This window comes from Simochromis diagramma, unplaced genomic scaffold, assembly GCF_900408965.1.
Source record: "Simochromis diagramma unplaced genomic scaffold, fSimDia1.1 OVJJ01000038.1, whole genome shotgun sequence".
Taxonomy (NCBI): Eukaryota; Metazoa; Chordata; class Actinopteri; order Cichliformes; family Cichlidae; genus Simochromis; species Simochromis diagramma.
In genome coordinates this window covers 737,229-759,539 of record NW_024387105.1, presented here as the reverse complement: position 1 = coordinate 759,539, position 22,311 = coordinate 737,229, and the positions used below count along the sequence as shown (strand labels likewise).

The 22,311-nt window shown below is 44.7% G+C and overlaps 2 protein-coding genes and 1 long non-coding RNA gene across 4 annotated transcripts in view; 1 reads left to right on the top strand and 2 right to left on the bottom strand.

The window, feature by feature from the left end:
- Positions 1-9,321: 9,321 nt before the first annotated feature.
- tti2 (TELO2 interacting protein 2) lies at positions 9,322-17,996 on the bottom strand. Its single transcript, XM_040046685.1, has 10 exons — positions 17,533-17,996; positions 15,088-15,580; positions 14,807-14,976; positions 14,451-14,508; positions 13,812-13,940; positions 13,588-13,680; positions 13,314-13,501; positions 10,540-10,683; positions 10,245-10,404; positions 9,322-9,718 (listed from the first exon to the last, which is right to left on the bottom strand). Exons 1-10 carry the CDS (start codon positions 17,553-17,555, stop codon positions 9,632-9,634), a joined length of 1,545 nt encoding a protein of 514 aa, XP_039902619.1. The 5' UTR covers positions 17,556-17,996; the 3' UTR covers positions 9,322-9,631.
- LOC120743132 lies at positions 16,144-16,688 on the top strand. The gene is made up of 2 exons (XR_005698078.1): positions 16,144-16,308; positions 16,583-16,688. It is a non-coding gene; the product is annotated as an uncharacterized LOC120743132 (long non-coding RNA).
- Positions 17,997-19,547: 1,551 nt separating the features above from the next.
- The window catches only part of c5 (complement component 5), a 32,240-nt gene continuing 29,476 nt past the window's right edge, over positions 19,548-22,311 (bottom strand). For both annotated transcript variants that reach the window (XM_040046683.1, XM_040046684.1), the window contains exons 40-42: positions 20,213-20,305; positions 19,866-20,004; positions 19,548-19,787 (exon numbers count right to left, since the gene is read on the bottom strand). In XM_040046683.1, coding sequence (XP_039902617.1) covers positions 19,655-19,787; positions 19,866-20,004; positions 20,213-20,305 — 365 coding nt within the window. In that variant the 3' untranslated portion in view covers positions 19,548-19,654. The remainder of the gene's footprint in view (positions 19,788-19,865; positions 20,005-20,212; positions 20,306-22,311) is intronic.

Genomic DNA, 22,311 nt, shown 5'->3' with positions numbered 1-22,311 from the left:
AGCCTAACGCTTCGAGGGTTCCTTTGTTCTTGCCGTCGCCTCGGCGCTTGACCCAGACTTTCGCTCTGTGGTTGCTTTTTAGCATAGTACTACAAAAAAATGTCAATCTGTGATATATGATTGATAAACGTAAAGTTAACTGTATAAATGTGTTCAATGACTTTGTTACTTTTAATGATTGGAGAGCACCCGCTTCGATTCGCACTCAATTCAAACTTTACGCTGCACGCTCACCTACTTTGCGTTTGCACCTTTTGTCCACACGTAAAATGCGTTTTCGTTAACAGAAAACAGATTTTTAAAGACGCCTGCCAGGGTGGATATTTTCGAAAACTCAGTTTTAGCATTTACGTGTGGACGAGGAAAACGGAGAAAACGCAGCGTCAAAGGTGTGCGCCTATTTTGACGTCACACTGTGCGCCACGTTTTTGTCTCGGTGCCATGAATTCCTACAATGGCAGACTTAGACAAAATACTGTTAATTTTATTATCTTCAGTGTTTAAATGCTTACATATACACACACAGTTACTGTCCCTTCACACATAGGACTCGGTTCAGCTTCTATGAGCCGTCTTTGTATCTAGTTTTCCTTCTTCATTGACATTGTGCCCTATTTTTCCTTTTTTTTTTTTAGATCTGATTTGGTAACTACCATCCACTTAAAAAAATTAACTTTTTCTAAACAGCCCTCACCACTCCGGAGTCTTCCCCCCAGCCCACTGACAGCGGGCATCATAATGCCCCGCCCAGCTTCCGGCACCTTTTCGATTTTTTTCTGTAGATTCCAGAGACTCTGTGAGGCCACTATTACAAGGCAAGTTTGAAAATCTTGGAATTTCAGATTTTACATGGTATAAATGGTAAATGGCCTATATTTGTACAGCGCTTTAACTAGTCCCTAAGGACCCCAAAGCGCTTTACACATTCAGTCATCCACCCATTCACACACATTCACACACTGGTGATGGCAGCTACATATACAAATATCAAATATATGTGACAGGCAAAAACTAGCAAAAACTCTTAGCAGTTAGAACAACTTATACTTGAATGCAGAATGTTACACCATCACTATTAGTTTTTCGCCTCTCACTGCTTAAGCCATTAATCTTTCTAGAATTGTTCTTTGAAACAGATGCGACCTCACAAAAGATGTTAACGATGCTGTCAGACTTGACGAGAGCTGTTAACGAACTCCGTGAGGAGGTCAGAGCCATCCGCCATCCCTGCTGCAATGAATCGGTAGATGCTGGGGTACTGCCTCTGGATTTGCCCTTGCACAACATTGAGGAGCTAAACAATGCAGAGCCAGCTCTTCAATCACAAGAGGCAAATAAGGCAATGGTGAGTATATGAAGGTTATGTACACTTTGTAACTATAAAGTGTAATAGCTGTCAGATGTGATTTAAATACATAACGACGGCATGTTGATTAAACACACAAGCACTTGCATACACATTTAAGACATGAGACACGCTAATTCTCTAATCTCTTAAAATGTGTCTATAGGTGAGACGCTTTGCCTTGATTGGAGGGACCACACTGGAGGTGCGAGACCGCCGTGTAATGGCTTATGCCATTACAAACGAGCTGGCCTCGGTACTAAACTGGGCAGGGAAAAAACCAAGGACCAGACAAAGCAAAAAAGGCATTTAAAGATACAGCGCTGTGCAGATGCATATTTGGTAAGTTTTACCGTTTATTGTAGTTTTATGAGCCTAAAGTGAAGAATTAAGGGATCAATTGATCTGCTGGGTGTTTCACATTTCCTATGTCCGGTTTTTGCTATATTACTTTGTCTTTGTTAATAACAAGACTTTCATGTCCGGTTAATCTGGAGATGGAGTCTTTGGTCTTTGGCTTGTTTAGTCCTCGGGTTGTAGTTTGTACAGCCCGAGGACCCCATGTTTATTTTGTTTTAAAGGATACACAGCACACCATGCTAAGACTTATCACTTTTTCCGCTCATAGCTCTTTGGGAATCAAATGCGGCAGTTTGCAGATTTACGCCTGGTGACTTTCATGTTTATCAGCCAAGGAGTTTACATACTTTCTCCCTGCTGAAGACAGTTAACAAGAGCTTATTCATGTGTAGTTTTTTCTCTCTGTTACATCACATGCAATGCTTTCTTATTTTAGGATATTAATATTGACATGATACATTGTGAGACTTTTTTTTTATAAAGGGTGTCCAATTTGAGGAATAAGTACAATTATGTGTTTAGGTGGTTGAAGTATTGATGGAAACATGCAGTAGTTTAGTATTGGTTAAAATACCTATAAAGAAAGGTAGATTTCCAGTCATGATTTAACTGTTGTTTTAATAAAAAGCAACTGTGCGAAAGAGGTGGAAAATCAACACCATAGCTCAACAGTGTTTCAATATCAGAATCTGACATTGTTTCAATGTCAGCAGTATTAGAAAATATAACGCTGAATCAACGTCAGGTTTCAACATTGATTCAACATCAAAACCTGACGTTGTTTCAACGTTAAAAAAGGGTGCAAGAGTGACGTTAGGTCATCGTCACACCTCAACGTTGATTCAATGACACAGCCTGATATTGACTCAACATTGTTTCAATGTTTCAATGTTTCCTTGCTATCTGGGTAAGGAGCTTGGAAAGAAAAGCGTCTAGACTTCTTTAAGTTGCTCGAAGATGTTTCATTCGAGAAGCTTCTTCAGTTCTAGGGTCACACAGTGGAGAGTCCCAGATTAAAGCTTTGTGGGAGTAACCCACCCAGAGAGACAAAAGGACCCCCTAATGATCCTCTACCTAATCACATCAGCCAAGGTATGAAAACAGGTGTGGGTCACAATCAGCCAGGGTTTGGGGTGAGCTCATTGTGAAACCTGGCGCCACCCTATCATGTGATTTCCTAAAAACAACAATCTCTTTTTCCTCTGTGAATGGACTGAGTGGACCATTTTGCATTAGTGTTCTGCTAATGTGTGCCGATTGGTTGTTTGGGACAGGATGTCCCTTGATGGCGCCCGTCAGACAGACGCCAGGAGGTTGTGGTGGCTGCAAGTGATGCAATCAGGAGGCAGCTGCTCGCCCCAAATCAACATGGAGGGCACTGTAAAGCAGCTCATGGTGCTGTGATAAACTATAACACCTACAGCAACATGAACGTGTCTGTGGAGACCAAACACTTTGTGTATCAGCTCTTTATTTTGGGGGGCACTGCCTCACTGCTGCCTCTGCTGGACACCAGAGGAACTGCAGCTCTGAGCACGCCATGCAGCTGCACGCACGGGGCGATCCGTGCTAACTCGCTAACGGAGATTTGCCGTGTTAATGCGGTTATGGCGTTAACGTCATTTTAACACTGACAGCACTATTTTTAATTTGTGTATCTGAACTCTGTGTGGCATTTATCTGGGCTCTAATCTAAGCTGCTGTGAACTTGTGATTTCTGAGGCTGGTGACTCAGATGAATGTATCCTCAGCAGCAAAGGGGACTCTTGGTCTTCCTTTCCTGGGGCGTCCTCGTGTGAGACAGCTTCATCGTAGTCTTGATGTTTTGTGCCACTGCATTTGGGGACACTTTCAAATTTTTAGCAGTTTTCCGACTGACTGACCTTCAGTTCTTAAAGTAATGACTAACTGTTGTTTCTCTTTACTTAGCTGATTGGTTCTCGCCATAATATGAATTCTAACAGTTGTCAAATAGGGCTGTCAGCTGTGCACCAACCGGACTGCTGCACAACACACCTGATGGACCCATTAAGAAGGCAAGAAACTCCACAAATGAACCCTGACAGACACACCTGTGAGGTGAAACCATTTCAGGTGACTACATCATGAAGCTCACTGAGAGAGGCCGAGGGTTTGCAGTGCTGTCAAAGTAAAGTGATCAGGCAGAGACCGAAGAACATCTTCTTGGATTATTCAACCATGACAAACCTAAGTGGGCTGTACCAAGTGTGCCCCATCACGGGGGAGTTTGGCTTCTTGTTTTTTTAGACGATAGATGTTTAGCAGATAATACAGATGTTAAAGTTCGTCGTCTCTGTGATGAGCTCCTACAGCAGGGGTGGGCAACTCCAGGCCTCGAGGGCCGGTGTCCTGCAGGTTTTAGATGTGTCCTTGAACCAACACAGCTGATTCAAATGGCTAAATTACCTCCTCAACATGTCCTGAAGTTCTCCAGAGGCCTGGTAACGAACTAATCATGTGATTCAGGTGTGTTGACCAAAGGTGAGATCTAAAACCTGCAGGACACCAGCCCTCGGGGCCTGGAATTGCCCACCCCTGTCCTACAGTGATGATGGTTAGGCAGACCTCACGCACTGTTTGGTTTCTGACAGATAAAAGTCTCCTGCAGAGACAAAGAGGACGAGCACACACAGGTGTAACGCAGCTGTTGTCATATTATTCACATCCATCAATCCGACAGGTGCACATTTTCAACCGTGTGACAGACTTTCAGATTAAATGCTGATCAGATTAAATCTCAAGTTTTCTAAGTAAACCTCGCTGCTGACGAGAGCAGACGTTTTGCTAGCGTCTGGCTCCAGTACAGCTTTTTTTAAGGAAGTGATGTCGGACCTTGGGCTGGACCAATCAAACGTAGTGTACTGTTCTTCAGTGACCTGTCTCATCATCACTCACAGAACTTCAGTATGAACGTGGAGGAGTGGACAGTGTGCTGTAGCCTCCACGTGACCACGGCTGTTTGACCCGCAGAGCCACAGGATGTGCTGGACTTACCTGTGAAACACTGCACAGGTGTTACAGTGAGCCGGCTTTTTTAGGTCCCTTTCAGTTTGTGTCAGAGGGTCTCTGGTTATGAAAGTACAAGCTGAACAGTGTCTGACATGACAGTGTCCTACTTCCTGTACAGACCTGCTGTACAGGAAGTACCAGTCAGGACTGCGAACGAGCAGCTGTGGATCACAGGTCACGTGACAGATGTGACGTGAGGAAAGACTCCAGAGAGCAGCACACAGAAATGTGGTCGTGGTAATCAGCGCTTCGCTTCAGGTCAGCAGGTTAACTTATATTTTTGACCGTATTCATGTGAAACGTCCACAGACACAGAGGCTACAGGTGCAGAGACTTTATCTGCTGAGCAGTGTTGGTCAAGTTACTTGAAAAAAGTAATCAGTAATTACCAATTACTTCCCCAAAAAAGTAATCCCATTACTTTACTGATTACTTATTTTCAAAAGTAATTAATTACTTAGTTACTTAGTTGCACATCCCAGCATATAACATATTTATTTTGTGTGTTTACACTCAGTCTTTCAAATAGATGCAAGTAAAACACAGTAGAAAATAAATAAAGTCAAAGACTCAGCGGTCCTGTTGCTCTATTTTCACCTGTAAAGCAGGACTGCGGTAGGCGGAGGTTTACCCTGGTGCAGGTGTGCCGCGGTCAGTGGAAGAATCCGCGAGTTTCTCTGTGAGTTTCCCATTACGTCGTAGCTACTCGGTGCTTGCTCGGAAGTTTAGGGGTTTTTTTCGCTGTAAAAAGAAGTTTTCTTCCCACGCACAGCGGACACTAATGTTTTTGTCACTTTTTATGGAATCAAACTCAAAGTAAGGTCAGTACTTCCACGCTTTAAACGCTGCACGCTCATACTCTCTCCTGCACTCGATATGTGATCCATTGTTGATCTGCACACAGCTGTTGTCACTAACGACGCACTCGCTTACGTCACTGTCATGAGACATTCTCGCAAAAAAATAAATAAATAAAATAAAAATAAATCACGGTTTTAGTAACGCAGTGTTCCTACGGGAAAGTAACGGTAATCTAATTACCGTTTTTGCAATAGTAATCCCTTACTTTACTCGTTACTTGAAAAAAGTAATCTGATTACAGTAGCAGAAATGGGCAGTAACGCGTTACTGCCCATTTCTGCTGCTGAGGTCTGAGTGCAGACCAGTGCTGCGAGCCCTTTAAACCAGAACCTGCCCCCAGTCTGAAGTCTCCTCCAATCACAACACGAGACATGCTGATGAAAACGTTTATTCGGAGACAGAAACGGCAGTGCTAGCTCACTGCTAATACTAATGCTGTTATACCCCAGCCCAGGGAACCGGCGTGCGACATAAGAAAAATAAAAATAAGGAAAAATGCTCTCAAGGAGGACGAACCAACAAAAAACAGCTACCACGGATTTCACAACAGCCAGTCAGTTTACTGAGTCCCAAAAGGTAGCAGGCATCAGGGTGAGCATGGCCAAAACAACAAACAAAAACTCTAGAAATGAAATGCAGCTGGCTCACCTTCACAGAAAACCCCAAACAAAAATTACAGGTGTCTTACCTGCCTCCCTAACCAAAAACAGGAGAAAAGGCTCCCAAAGAAAAATGGCTTCTCACCCCTACAGCTACCGAGTAAAAACAGTATCAACAACTATATAAATCCATAGACAACAAACTATTTACAACACAGGGGCAGATCACGACCATGACAAACTGAAACACAGGGCTTAAATACACAGAGGGAGCAATCAGGGAATGGACAACAGGAGGGAAACACAGCTGGGGCAAATCAGAACTGACGAGACAAGGAAGCGTAAACTGAACACACTGAGATAAGACAGACCTTCAAAGTAAAACAGGAAACACATAACAGTCACGCCTAAAACAAAACACTGACAACATCGAATCGTAACAATGTGTTCATGTGAATTCACCTTTGATATAAACTTTATATAAACTGTAGACAAGTCATTGCAGAACAGAAGCTGTTACCACTGCGGCCGCCTGCAGTGCTGAGTCATCACTTCCTGTCCAGCACAGAGCCACATGCTGTTCTCGAGGCTCAGACAGGAAGTGGAAGATGTCTACGGCCGCAGCAGGAGACCTTTGAGGTTCTTCTTCTCTGTGTTTATTCACCTGTCTGCATGTAATCGTTAGTTATTATTCATCTGTGGCTCTGTCCCACAGCGGGTCTTTGTCCTGTCACCCCGCCCCTCCCTGAGCCTGGTTCTGCTGCAGGTTTCTTCCTGTTTCCTTCCAAGTGCTTGTTTGTTGGGGGTCGTCTGATTTTGGGGTTTTCTCTGTATTATTCTCACCTGTCTGACTGACGCCTACTGTCATCGTCCTGCTGGTGACTTTGAAACACTGAGGCCATGGATGACCTCTGTGACCCCGAGGTGCTTACATCAGGGCTGAAGGATGAAGAGACCCTTAGCTCGAGTCATCAGAGTAAAACCAGCTGCAGTGCACCATGGGTAGTTTGCTGGTTCCGGGTTTATGAAGAGCGATCACACTACACCCGTCCGTATGTGACGACTCTCCATCATCGACTATGGCCAAAAATATTTATCTCGATATAGATTTGAAAATTGGCGATAACGATATAACTGACGATATAATTGATGCGAGACAAAATGCAACTCCACAACTTTGCTAGCGCAAAAAACCCATGCATTTATTTTCACTTAAACAAGCAGCTGTTTTTATGTGCATTAAACCTATATAAACATGTAACAGTGCAAATGCAAATTCCTTACTGACAGCTTAACCAAAGGCATTTCCAGCAGAAATGTGCTGACATATCCTGAGCATAACCATGTATAATATCCACTGAAGTTAAAGAGGAGCTTTGCTACATTAAACTGCAGTGTGCCAAATAAAAAAGTCAAATACGTATTTTTCAGACCATAAACTGCTCGGGATTAAAAGACAAGAAACAAAGCAGTCAGATAAATCAAACTTTATTCAACTCTTCTTGCTTCCTCCACTTCTGTACCATTGATTCATTAATGTTGTATTCTGTCACAGCTGCTCTATCCCCATGTTGTTGCAGTATATTAATGACTAACCTCGTGTTGTGGATGGATTATCTCAGTTGTTCTCCTGACTGAAGTTTGGTCCGTTTACAGCATCCTGCCATGCGATTACATTTGTCTCTAACCATCAGGAACCTTCACGTTAACTTTTATCGAGTGGAAAAAAAGTTAGCGTTCATCCTCCAGCTTCACTGTGTTTATGCTAACATAGCTGTGTCGCTAGCGATCACGTAGCACATCATTATATAGCAGCTAGCCCAACTTCAGTAACCCTACAAACGTCACTGCTGTTTATTTTTCTGTCTTCATTTATGTTGGAAGTGACAGCAGAGCTGTACGTTTGAATGTTTTCAGAAGTCTCTCAGTCAGAACATGCTATATCATGTTTAGGTGGAAGCCAGCGAGCTAACTTCCTGCTAACTTCCTGCTAACTTCTAACTCCGTTAAATGTAATAAATTCTGTTTTCATGGATTTTTAACTCTCAGTGTTCGTTTGACTTTGGGACCTGAAGAAGACGGAGTTTAGGACCCAGATTACTCCACGAGGCTCCTGACTACGGCAGCCGTAATGCTCCGACGATCCATCCAGCGGTGCGGCTTCGTAGCTTAGCAAAGTCGCACTAAAACATTTGTCAGATTTTTTCTGTCGATTTTTGAGTCAATTAAAGGATTTTAAGTGCGCGTAAAATACGTTATACAGAAGAAAAGAATATATCGCGATATATATCGTTACTGCACATGTTTCAGATTACACCGTGATATGGATTTTAGGCCATATCACCCAGCCCTTGTCAGGTTAAGGCTGTGTGCAGGCAGGAGTGGAAGTAGAAGGACCCAATGTGCAGACACTCGGAGGCGGAAAGTAACTCAAAACTCAGCTTTTATTGCTGGATGGCAAAAGGTGGCAAACGTAACAAAGATCCAAATAAACTTACATGAACAGGCAGACGGAACACACAGCATAAATGAGAGTAGATCACGACACAGACACAAAGAAACACAGGGCTTAAATACACAGAGGGAGCAATCAGGGAATGGGTAACAGGAGGGAAACACAGCTGGGGCAAATCAGGCCTAACGAGACAAGGGGAGCAAAACCAGACACATTAACATCAGACATGGACTTTCAAAGTAAAACAGGAAACCCATAACACAGACTCACAGGCAGGCATTATAACAAAGGGAACAGAGACGTGGGACCAGAGCAGACACTGACTGGACGTGGGGATACAGCAGACAGGGGAGACAGCAACTATGGAACACAGACAGAAAACCAGAACACTAAAACTCTAACCAAACCCCACCCAGAGACCCTTAACTAAGAATAATCCTAAAACCCATAAAGCAAAGCTAGAATATAATGAAATAACAAAATCAAAGAACCAAAAACACAAAACACTGGGCCAACGACCCAGGGACCCTAACAGCCCTAGCCTGCAGCAGGTTGTGTGCCGTCGCGCCATGATCAGAGTGATGCGATATCGGCGCTCCGATCGCGTTTCTCTAACATCATCACAGATCTGTGTCCATCTACAGAGACGAGGATGAAAACAGTCGGCCATGTTTGGTTTTCTCCGCGGAGCCGTTCACGCCCCACGATGACGTTTATTAATCACATGGTTATGAAACAATAACCTGAAGCTACAGAGCGCCGCGTCACAGTCGCACACACGCGAGAGTTCTCAGAGTTCAGTTCTGCGCCGTCAAACCTGTCAGCACACGGCTCTTCAAACTTCCTGTATCCAGATTACTTCCTGTGACGTGCCGTAAGCTTCGCCAACGTGCTGCCGTTTGTCTTTAAACGTCTGCTGAGTGTCAGGAGGCCGCAGCTGCTCGCCGTGGCTCTGAAAGCTCCGCCTCCAGGCTCGCAGCTTCACCTGTCAGTCGCAGTGGCTGCTGTAGCTAGGCAACCAAGCACCTCCAGGCTGCAGCAGCTGCTGTCAACCTCCTGGAGGAGGCGCTGAGAGAGAAACGGATCAGATCAGATTTCTGAGTTTGTGGCGTCGGCACAATCAATAATTTACACTGATCGATTATCTATCGCTACAACCAGCATGCAAACTCCACCCCCTCCACATTAAACAGCAGCTTTTCAAGTTCATCTGAGAGACTCAGAGGGGAAACTCAAAACAGGAAGGGGTTGGCCAGATGTTAAGCAAGGATAACACTTTCAAATTAAGAGCATGAAGGTTCAGTGTAAACACACTTGAGTGTGTGCAACACGTTTCTGTCCTCATAATTTTATCAAATTAGCTTCACACAACAGCAAAAAGAGCACAGAACACGCTGACACACGCCAGTACTCTGATTACTCTGAGGCCTTTAATGTAATCTGATAATAAATATGAATATTAATAAGAAAACATATATTACAATATTCATTCATCAAATAAACAGGAGGCTACGACTCAGATTACAATCCTGAACTCACGAGGAAACACTGCAGGATGATGACATCATGAAGCGTCACGCAACAGGCGACTCACCTGCACGTGTCCGTGTGAGGCGGCGTCCAGCAGCCGGAGGCAGGCGGCGCTTTCATCCATCAGCTGCCGTCTGAGCGAATCACAGAGCTCCAAGTCCGAGGAGACGTCAACCATCAGCCGCAGCAAGCAACGCAGCAACACGTCGACACGACACGCCATCCTGACGAGGGGAAACACGCGAGCACGTCATACGGGACGGTCCAACGCCATCAGGACAGGAAGTAAGTAAAAGCTTCAAACTCGCAGCCGTGTGTGAGCGTGCGTGTGTGTCTATGTGTGTGATCGTGTCCGTTACCGTGGCCACGCCGCTCTGGTCGTCTTCTGCAGCGCCTCCAGCATCCTCAGCCGGTTCGCCTCCTCAGGTGGGTCTCTGACCTCCAGGTACCCGAGCACCACCCGCTCTAGCCGCCACAGGTGTCTGCACACAGCCACGCCCACCCTGCACACACACACACACACACACAGGTGTGTATTCATATCCTTGTGGGGACATCTCATTGACATATGTTTTTCTTAGCTGCTTCCAGTAACCATCAAACATGAATGCCCAACCATAACCCAACTGTAACACTAAAACCACAGTTTGGCTTCAGACTCGCGGCGATTCATGCAGCTGGAAAACATTCAAACTGTTCTGAGATCAGACTGAAGCAGCGGCGCCCCCTGCAGGCAGAACAACAACGAGCTCTGAAGTCTGATTATCTACAAATTCATAAAAGACTTTTCTGTTTTAATCACAGCTGAGTCATCAAAGCACGACTGAAAACATTTAATTAAACATTTAATTAAAAATGAATCATTACAGACGCTAAAAAATACACGCATTTATCATTTCTACATTATTTAATAAATAATTAAATGTATTATAAGTGGGTTTAATATTTACATACTAGGGGTGCAACGATATTCGTATCGATATTGAACCGTTCGATACAGTGCTTTCGGTTCGGTACGCATATGTATCGAACAATACAACATTTGTAATTTATTTTATCAACTTTCCTTCTGACGATGCTGTCTGTGTTGAGCGCTCAGTGAATCTGCGTTCGACTACTCCGCCTAGGCTCGACAGTGCAGCCTAGGCGGAGTAGTCGAACGCAGATTCACTGAGCGCTCAACACAGACAGCATCGTCAGAAGGAAAAGCGCAGGGCAAGCTAGCGAGACAGAAGTTAAGCTCTCCTTGCAACATGGACCTCCCCCACTCTCATTCAGATCTGGCGTTTGGAATTATTTTGGTTTTCATGTGACGTATGACCCTGAAGGTAAGCGAGTCATGGACTAAAGTAAAACAGTATGTTGGATGTGCCACGCAATGCTCAATTACATGGGTGGGAACTAGTGTGTTAGCGCAGTTAGCTCGTTAACGTGTTTGCCGTCTAGCCCCATGCACGGAGCGATCGGCGGTAGCTCGTTAACGGAGATTTGCCGTGTTGTGGCGTTAAGGTCATTTCAACGAGATTAACCTGAAAGCACTAGTGGGAACACAACGAATATGACTGCACATTTACGGCGACATCATCCTAGTGCAAAGACAAAAACAACAAGCATGCTACTAACTTTAGCCGAGTCATTTAGACAGCTGTTAGCACATGATTCTCCTTATGCTGCTGAGAATATAGCCCAGAAGAAGCGGATAGTATAGCTTTTATTTTGGAAAGAGACATTTCTCTGTAATAAACTCTCTTTTCCAAAGATGAGTGATTCCTCAATCAGATACAGGGCTTGCAATATCGCTAGCCCGACGTCCTGGGGCTAGCGATTTTTTCAGTCGGGCTACCAAAATCTATCTCTTCCCTGCCCGTCGGCCTATCGTAGGAAGGAAAAAATATATGTCAATGCTTTTGCATTCTTTCAGAAATGTAGCTGGGTAATTATGTCATTGGCATCGGTGAGCCACTGTCAATATGTGACATATTGTAATCGCGTTTGAATTTGCGCTTGTTTTTTGCTTTCACTTTGCAATCGTGCGAACTGTGTATAGAGAGCGACAGCACTGATCTGTGAGTGATGATAATTTGTGCACCAATTCCTCTGACATCGTCTTATTAATCGTTAGCTTACTATGCAAACATGACAAGTGAAATCTCCCGCAGCAAGCTTAAACATGTGAGAGGTTGATCGCGCAGAGAATCGCTGAGCGTTATGGGAGTGCGTGTGTAAAAGCAGCAGGATATATATTTCAGTTCTGCTGAGCCAAATAAGACAGGTCAGGGTGAAGAAGTGACAGCCAAAGAAAAGCTTACCACAAAACGGAGAAGTTATGACAAATCAGACTATAAGGCGAAAAGAAAGTGCAGCTTTATGGTTTCATGGACAAAATAATTTCTGTGGCTGCAATATGATGAGCTAAATAACCAGGGCTGCACATAAGTGGTCCGCAGGTGCGCATTCGCTGTCAAAATAAAAAACACGCACAAGGGTTAGGGTTAAATTTAAAAACTGTACTTTTGAGTTAAAATATATATTTATAATTTTAATAAATGACAAATTAAAAATGCATGAACATTTTTTTGTATCGAAAAAATATCGAACCGTGACACCAAAGTATCGAACCGAACCGAACCGTGAATTTTGTGTATCGTTGCACCCCTATTACATACAAATGTTTTTCTATAGTAACAGGTAAAAATACATTATCAATAAAATATATCACTTCACAGTAATTAATGTAACCTGTAGCATCTTATATTAAATATGAAATCATGAAATTATGATTAAATATATTTAAAGTAAAATGAAACAAATTACTCATAATTTAATGTGATGAGCCATATATAGTTTAGATATAAAAATATACAAATAATTAAAAATTAAAACGTTTATATTTGTCATTCATAATTAATTATACAAAAATACAGATGATAATTTCTTAAAAACATTTTAGATACAATCAACATAAACTTTAACACTTTAGTACAATATCGTGAACTGATAATAACAATAAATGTGATCATTATAATGAACAGATAATATTAATAAAGAGTTTGTTTAATGTGTCACATTTTCATCCAGATAAATTAAATCACTGATGCTTCCATAGTAACCAAAGGTCAAAGGTCAAACCCACCTGTCGATGTACGCCGGCAGAGCAGCAGCATAGACGCGCCGTAGCACCACCTTGTTCTCCGCCTCCATGTGGGTCAGCATGAGACGCAGCACGTCGTCATGGCGACACGGCTTCCTGCGGGAGGAGGTGGAAGAGGAGGGGGGCTTCTCCAGAACCACCAGCAGGTCCAAGAGGCAGGACAGGACCAGCTGGGTGGGAGGGGGCGGGGTCAGTGACGTGTCATCAGACAGAGACAGAGTCTGTGTGTGTGTGTGTCTGTGTGTGTGTGTGCTACCTGGATGACGGCGGCCTCAGTCCTGTACAGGTGTTTGAATAACGCCTCATAAAGAACCTCGGCTCTGTTGAACTGATGCAGCTCTGCAGGCGGCTAAAGACACACACACACACACAGACACACACACACACACACGCACACAGACACGCACACGCACACACACACATACCATCATCATCCAATGCCAGACACAATGCTGAGTGTGTTTGTGTGCGTGTTTTTACCGTGTTGAGCACGATATGGTGCAGACAGCGAACTCCCAGCATGCAGTTCTCCAGTCTGTGGTGGTCACTGAAGAGGAGGGAGGGGGGAAGGAGGCGGGACAGGTGAGGTGAGAGTCCTGGGCGGGTCACCTGCACCAAAACACCAACACACAGGTGAAGACAGAGCACCTGATGGGTCAATCAGCTCCAACCTGTTTCACAGAGGAACTACTTTCTGTCCACTGTCTCCATCCGCCAGCCAAAAGATACGCAGCGAGATGGGAGGGCCGTTTGCCTCCCGTCAGGCTTTATCCTGCTCAGCGATGCGGCTGGTGGATGGAGACAGTAGAAAGGAAATAGTTCCTACATGGAGGCTGGAGAAGCAGGTGTGTATGAGAATGAAGCGCACTTCATAAAAGACACCTGCCTCACCGCAGTCCTACACTTCTGCCTTCACAGTCTCACCTGTTTGGACCATACCACCCTCACAGGTAAGCGGGGGACGATCAAAGCATAAGCAATCAAAAATATCTCTAAACACGGGTTGAAGGGGGAGCCTGGCTCCTGCTGACCTCATGCAAACTTATCTCATTAAACATCTTCAAGTGGCATCAAGAACGCTCCAGAAAAGAGCAGAAAGGGGTCAAAGGTCAAACTGACCTGCAGAAGACTCCAGGCAAACACCAGCTTCACGGCTTCACAGCGCTGCCACGAGTCCCTGCTCACACACACACACACACACTTAAATATTCAACAAACTTGTTTTTGTCTTTTAATCACAGAAAAAATAACGAGCTAGCCAATCACACAAACACAGTTTGAACCAAGTGGAGCTCAGAGCGCTGAACACGCATGTTTTAGAATTTCATGTGAGGACGTTTGTACAGAGCAGACATCCCTGCACTCTCTGTGGGGAGAAGGCCAAGGTCCTCACAATGTGGCTGTTCAGGGGACTGGTCCTCCTAAGTGATGGAAGGCAAGTGTACACACACACACACACACACACACACTCTCACTTGGTGAGCTGTGGCTGCAGGATGTCCAGGACTCCTCCCAGAATCCCTCTGCTCCCCTCCGTGTCCCCAGCCAGCAGGTGGGCGGAGTCTCTCCACCCTCCTGCACTCAGCAGCGTCTCCAGCAGGCCCCGTGCTGCTGCTCTGGAGGCGGAGCTAGTCCACACCTGATCCTGATGAACAAAAGCACACTGGAAATCAAATAGCTGTCAATGAATGCATCACGGGGTCAGACAGGAAGTACCTGTGCTGCAAAGGTGCATGTTTGATGTTTGCAGACTCACCTGGAAATGTGTGACAGCAAACATGCAGGTGGGTGGAGCAACAGCAAGTAGCAGACTGGTTGTCCGTTCTCTGGCCTCGCCCCCTTTCCGCCTGTCACCCAGAGTTGTTAGCAGAGCCGTGAGAGTGGCACACACCGCCGCTGCCTGTGTGGAGATGCTCTGATAGGCCGCAGCGCTCAGAGGGCTGCAGTCATCCTCACAGAGCGGCAGAGCAGCACAGCCAATCAGAGCACTGATCAGAGAGACATATGCTGCTTCAAGCTCCGCCCACCTACTGTCCTGGCTGGCTGGAGAGAACAGCCAGTCAGATCCAGCGTACTGGAAAAGCTGCTTTATTTGAGCAATCAGAGAGTGGGATTTAGGACGGGAACCAATCAGCTTCTCCCTCAGCTGAGAAAGGAGCTCTGTGATTGGAGGAGGAGAGGAAGGGGACTGCTCCTCTGAGGAGGAGGAGGAGAGATGAAGGTCATGAAGTAAAGCGGAGAGCTCCATCCTGCACGAGAGAGAAAAGGAAAACGTCACAATCTGTGACTCACCTCCAACATTCTTCACAAGCTTTTATTTGAAAGGGCTTCCCACATATTCAGTACCGCGTGCTTCCACCAGGGGCACTGTGACCTCTAAGCTGGGGTCAGGTGATCTGCAGCTGCTGTGAGGCCATAGGTGACCAGATGGGATGAAGGTGGAGCTGGGGTGAACCCAAGCAGACACCTGTCAGTCAAAGAGGCCACGCCCCTAATTATGCTACTGTAGCTGAGATATAATATACTGAGTGTGAACATTCTCAAAACTGTATTGTATATAGTTTATTTATTTTTTATTGTGTAAATTTAATTTATGTAAAACTAAGGTTCCACGTGTCACTGTTGAAGCGGGGCATTAATCAGTGTGACGCCACTTGTAAACATGTTGCGTGTGTGGGGTTTCCCAGCCAGAGCTGCATGGACTCCACACTGGTGAGGCACACTTTCTGTAGCTCCTCTCCCTGTACTAAATTATACATTTAAATTTGGTGCATTTTTCTTTGCTAAGTATTAGTTCTTATGGCTAAAAGCTCCCAAAGTGTTTTTGATTGCTTTGAACAAGAAAAATAGTAATTGGAACTGCGTTTTATCTGTTACACCATCCGTTTATGTGGTCCTTACTTGTGCTAAACAGGGATGAGGAGAGGCCTGCTGTTGCTGTGTGACACTGATTTTGCTGCTGCACTTTGTCTTTTAGGTATGTGTAAAAGTATAGGTTATGTTTTATGTGTATAATGAGTTCATGACCTGAGGCTGCACACTGCATAGTATTTTCAGCCATGTTGAGAAAAGTTGTTTGAATATGTATTGTGTAATTGATCCATCTTAGTGGGGATTTAAATATTACAAGTTATTATTAGTGGCTTCATATTTGTCTCTGTTTTACCCCACTATAACATTTGACTTTAAAGTGGCTGTTGGGAGAATCGTTGTTTTGATAGATTGTATTTTCTTTTATATATTGTAAGCAGAGCTGCATGGACTCCACACTGGGATGAGGAGAGGCCTGCTGTTGCTGTGTGACACTGATTTTGCTGCTGCACTTTGTCTTTTAGAAATAAATCCAGTTTCCAGCCAGTCTGTCGTCACAACGCAGTCAACCATTTGAAATCTGCTACACTACCTTTAACCTAATCGATGCCTCAGTCTTTAACCCTGTCTAATACCTGGGTTTGGTATGTCCAAAAGCAGGATCAAGATCTAACAGTAAACAACAACCTCACCTTACTACACCTGAGACAGGTGACCTGTAGGGCCGAGGCGTTGTCTTTTACAGGTGTAGCATACCTACATGCTACACCGCAGCTCCCAGACTGTTATGGGGTTTTTTTGTTTTGAAATCAGCCACGCTTTACGAGGAGGATGAAGCTCGTCTTTGAGCTCCTTGTTGGAGTCTTTCTGGCTCCTCCGTGGTTGCATTTCTTCTTCTGCTGTTTTATTGTGGCTGTGTGGCTCAGCAGCAGCCATGTTTCTGTCTGTGACCAGCTGATGGACACTAAAACTCTTCCTCAGATTTAATCAAAAACATTAAAGACTGCTTCACTTGGCTCTATTTTTCTATTTTATTATCATATGCAGCGTTCAGCTGGAGTGCCTGTAGCTATGGTTACTGTACAGGTGAGGACACACCTGTCTCTGCTGGCTTTAACATCAGTCACGGTCAGAGTTTGCACCTGCACACGTCAGTAAAGCGGGAAACCCTGACCTGTGCGCGCGCTCACTGTAATCTGTACTCGTGCAGTAGAAGCACACCTGCTGCACCTCAGAAACCTGAGCGCGAGGCTCACCTGCACCAACACTCCCACTAAAAATCAATCCCCGCGCGGACAGCCGTGACGTCTGTTAGCTGTGTAGTCTGAGCCGGCCTGATTAACAGATAACCGATTAATCGATGGTTTTTCGTTAAATGAGGGAAACTGACCTGAGAGCGGCTTCAGTCCTCATTCAAATTTACGTTAATTTTACAGGAAAGCAGCAGCGCGTGCACCCACACCCGCGGACTGTTTACGGGTACGAGCGGTGTGCCTGCAATAGGCTTCCGGCTGGGAACAAGCTCCACGTGAAAGGTTCCTGGTCCTGCTCTGAGCTTTAGTGCTGCCTGGGAGTTCGGTCCAACGGTGGAGCTGCGTTCTCCGTGGGTCTCCGTGACCTTACAAACACGTCCGTGTGTCACGTTAAATCTGACACCGACTACATGAACTCCGTGGGCTCTGCCTCCGTTTTCCCACAGGGGAAATCTCTGCATCAGCTGATCGCCTGAAACGCTCTTCGTCAGAACAGGCTTCACTCCTGCGGCCGTCCGAGTGGATCTGAGATTAAAGGTGGGGCGGGCGGAGGCGGGTGGAGGCGGGGTTTCCTGTGATGGCCAAATGAAGCTTTCTGAAGCTTCATTACTCGAAGCTTTTCAACACAGTCCTCTCTGGTGACATCTGCTGGCCAAAAATACGAAGAGCAGCTTGAATCTACAAAATCAAATGAACTGCTTCATTATGACGGAACACTCCGCAGAGTGAGGTTCTGTCTGATATTGGGCTGCCGTTGTGTTGCTTTGAACATGTATTTTTTGGGGTGAAAAAACACGTCTATTTGTTTAATACATAAATTTGATCAATAAAATTTCCTTCTTTAAACATGTGCCATGGTGTGGTCTTTCTTTGCTTGTGACTTATTGCTTGTGAAATATATATAATATACAAATAATAATGTAAAACACATAATGGAGGATGCTTCTGCTGTGAGGTTCTGCATCCATGTACTTATGCAATTAATCCCTGGACAGCTGGAAAGGTATGTTTATAAATAATATTATATTTGACCATTTTTTTAAATTCATGTTTGTGATCTGGGGGTAGAACTGATTGTGAACTGGAAAGGGAAAATGCTTATGAACTTGTAAAGTAAAAACATGATGCATCACGATGTGTGAGCAGCTTCAAACAAGGTCATCCTGTTCTTATTTAAGAAGAGGATTTGTTCCTCTGTGCGATGGCCGAGTCTGTTTGTCTCTCCTGCCTCAGAGAAAATGCTCTCACATGGAACAGAAGACGCTGGAGTGCACAGGAACTGTAGAGATGCAGGAGTACGGTCTCCCTGGGTCCCACAGACTATCAGCTAAAGAGAATAAACAAATTAATTTGCTGCACATTTTGTAGGATAACATTTTAAATATTTTTTTGTTATATTACATTTAAAGAGTCAAATGAAAGTCTTTCTAACATTATTTTATGATATTAATATTATGAAAAACAGATTTTTGTTTTGACATTGTAAGTTTTTCATGTTTTAAGATAAAATAAATGAACACAAAACAAAATCAAACAACAAGAACACAAAGCTGGCAAACCCACCCGGCTGACCAAAATCAACTCAAAATTCTCCCACAGACAGAACCTCGTCTCTTCCTCGCTGCCTCCGTATCTCCCAGTCGAATGATCAGTGGTTTGCTGTCTCTTACCATCAAAACACTCCAGAAATCCCGTGAATGATTCACTTTCTTACAAACCACTGAATCAGTTAGGTTGTAAATGAAGCTTCGGGCGTCACTGATCACGTGACTCAGACCAAGCGAATCAAGCCTCGACACAGAGTTTCTGAAGCAGTGTGTTCGTTTTTGTTACACACGCACCGGAGCTTCAAGCAAGCCATCACTACCTGTTACTGTCCTGGGATCAGCAGCGTTCTGTTAAATGTGGTTTGCTGTGTGCTTTATTACACTTTAGTGTTTGGTCTGCTGACGGAGCTGCACCTCAACCCCACCTGTGAGGAAGCCTGAGGATGAAGAGCTCAGAAGCACGAAGCAGCCAATCTGCATTCAGGCATTCAGTTTTGATGGTTAGGGTACACGACTAGGGAAAGCATTATGTCAATTAGATGTCCTCACTGAGACATGAAAACAAGTATAAGTGTTTGTTTGTTTATCAGACCCCAGAGGGCTTCTTTGACCTTTATTGACCTTTATTATTTATTCCAATCTGAAGTGACAGAAACATTCAAACTCTGAATGAAGAAAGACTCCACCCCTCAGTGTGACATCACAGTGACATTCAGCTGCAGGCCGATAACTGCAGGTTCAGGGCAAAGTCCTCCAGCTGGGAAATGTAGTCCCTACACTCAGGAGAACTACAGTCTGTCGGCCACAGCTCCAACACGGCCTCCGAGTCCAGAGGGAGGCGATACCTGCAACACGAGCACACAAGCTCAGCCTCGGCCAATCACGAAGAGCGACAGGTGACACAGAGAGACAGGGATACTGACTTGTAGTTGTTGTCGAGCGTGACCTCTGACCCACTGGCTCCCATCAGCAGGTACTGTCTGTTGTTCTGGATGTCCATGCCGCTGCAGGTCGCCTTCTTCACCAGATCCACCACGGTCCCAAACCTCACGCCCTCAAAATCTGCAGCAGGCGAGGAAAAACCACAGAAGAAGAAGATTTCACTTCACAGTGCAAAAGTGTTAAGATGTGCTTAAAGGATCCAACGGCTGCTCCATCACTCCCACCACGGTCGGCACAGTTTCATCAAAACCAGCCGGACGCAGAGCCGATCGTGACGTTCGGGCTCTAACGCAGCTGTCTGAAAGCTTTCAGAGTCCTGTCAGCTCACCTTTATCTGTGTTCTTGATGACTTCATCTACGGTGGCTGTGTAGGTCATAAAGTCGCCTTCTGCTGCTGACTTCGTCACCGTCACCTTGTACGCTGTGGCAGAAACACAGACACAGTGTGAGCAGCTTCAAACAATCAGGCAGTGAGCTCAGATCACCGAGCTCCTGCACTCAGATGGGAACATCGAATGTGAGTGAAGTTGGCCCCCCACCTTCTTCAAATCCAACAAATTTGATGTCAAACGTTTGTGCTCGTTTGTGCTGCAAACATTTTTGTGTGTGCTGCTATCATTTCAAAAATATTAATAAAGTCTTGATGCGTGCTCAATCATCCAGGTAAGTAAATTCCAAAAGGTTGATTCTGTTCATCTGGACATTTTCAGTGGGAGAAACGTTTCGTCATCATCCAGGTGACTCCTTCAGTCTCAGCTGACTGCAGGTTTCTCCAACCTTATAAACAGTACATTTGCATAGTGAAGGAAACTAGCACCACTGAATGAACAAAGTGCTGGGGGGTTAGTTCCATGATTGTTAGTATGGAAATTCTTATGACCATTGATCAATGACTACCAATCAAAGACACAGATTCTCGAATGGCCATGAGTCCCATTCACAGAAAGTGGGGAATGGCTGCAATCACAGCATTGAAAGATGGTGACAGCCATTCCCCACTTTCTGTGAATGGGACTCATGGCCATTCGAGAATCTGTGTCTTTGATTAGTAGTCATTGATCAATGGTCATAAGAATTTCCATACTAACAATCATGGAACTAACCCCCCAGCACTTTGTTCATTCAGTGGTGCTAGTTTCCTTCACTATGCAAATGTACTGTTTATAAGGTTGGAGAAACCTGCATTCAGCTGAGACTGAAGAAGTCACTTGGATATCTTGGATGACTGAGAACCTTCACAGACAAGTCACTTGGATGAGTGATGAAACGTTTCTCCCACTGAAAATATCCAGATGAACAGAATCAACCTTTGGAATTTACTTACCTGGATGATTGAGGACGCATCAAGACTTTATTAATATTTTTGAAATGATAGCAGCACAAACAAAAAACTTTCAGCACAAACGAGCACAAATGTTTGATACCACTTTTGTTGGATTTGAAGAAGGTGGGGGGGCAACTTCACTCACATCTCTACTTTCAAGATTAGGCTTCAAACTTTCCTTTTTGCTAAAGCATATAGTTAGGGCTGGACCAGGTGACCCTGAATTCTCCCTTAGTTATGCTGCAATAGACGTAGGCTGCCGGGGGATTCCCATGATGCATTGGGTGTTTGTTCTTCACTCACTATGTGTTAACAGACCTCTCTGCACTGAATCACACTTGTTATTAACCTCTGTCTCTCTTCCACAGCATGTCTTTATCCTGTCTTCCTTCTCTCACCCCAACCAATCACAGCAGATGGCCCCGCCCCTCCCTGAGCCTGGTTCTGTCGGAGGTTTCTTCCTGTTAAAAGGGAGTTTTTCCTTCCCACTGTCGCCAAAGTCCTTTCTCATTCCCACATAGCAGACAGGTCTGGCCCGAATCTGGTGTCAAGCCGGCACTGCTGACTGACTGGTGTCATGGCAGAGTGTATGTAAACCAGATGTGGGCCAGGTCTGGCAATGATGCACTATTTATGTTCCTATTTTCCTATTTTAGTTAGAAGACCCAAATGTCATGTTGCAATACTATACTGCTATGGTAGCCAACGTTTCAAATGCAGGTTTGACAGGTTTGTGAGTGTACACTTTATCCAAAACCTAGTGAGGGTGTATTCAGGTTTACCACTGAGTGGCTGTAGGTGAGGAGGTAGAGCAGGTCCTCTACTGATCAGAAGGTTAGTGGTTCAATCCCTGGCTCTTCCAGTGAAGAGTGTGAATGTGTATGAATGTAATTAGGAAGCATTCAGTTTAGAGAAAGTGTGTGAATGTGGCATGTTGTATAGAGCACTTTGAGTAATCTGGGAGAGTAGAAAAGTGCATATAAGAATCAGTCCATTCACTGTGTGAACAGAGATTCGTCATGTTACTTTTGTACTATTGTGTTCCAGCACATGTTGTTATTACATGGCTTGATTGAGGTACACATTAGGCTGACATCTGGGGC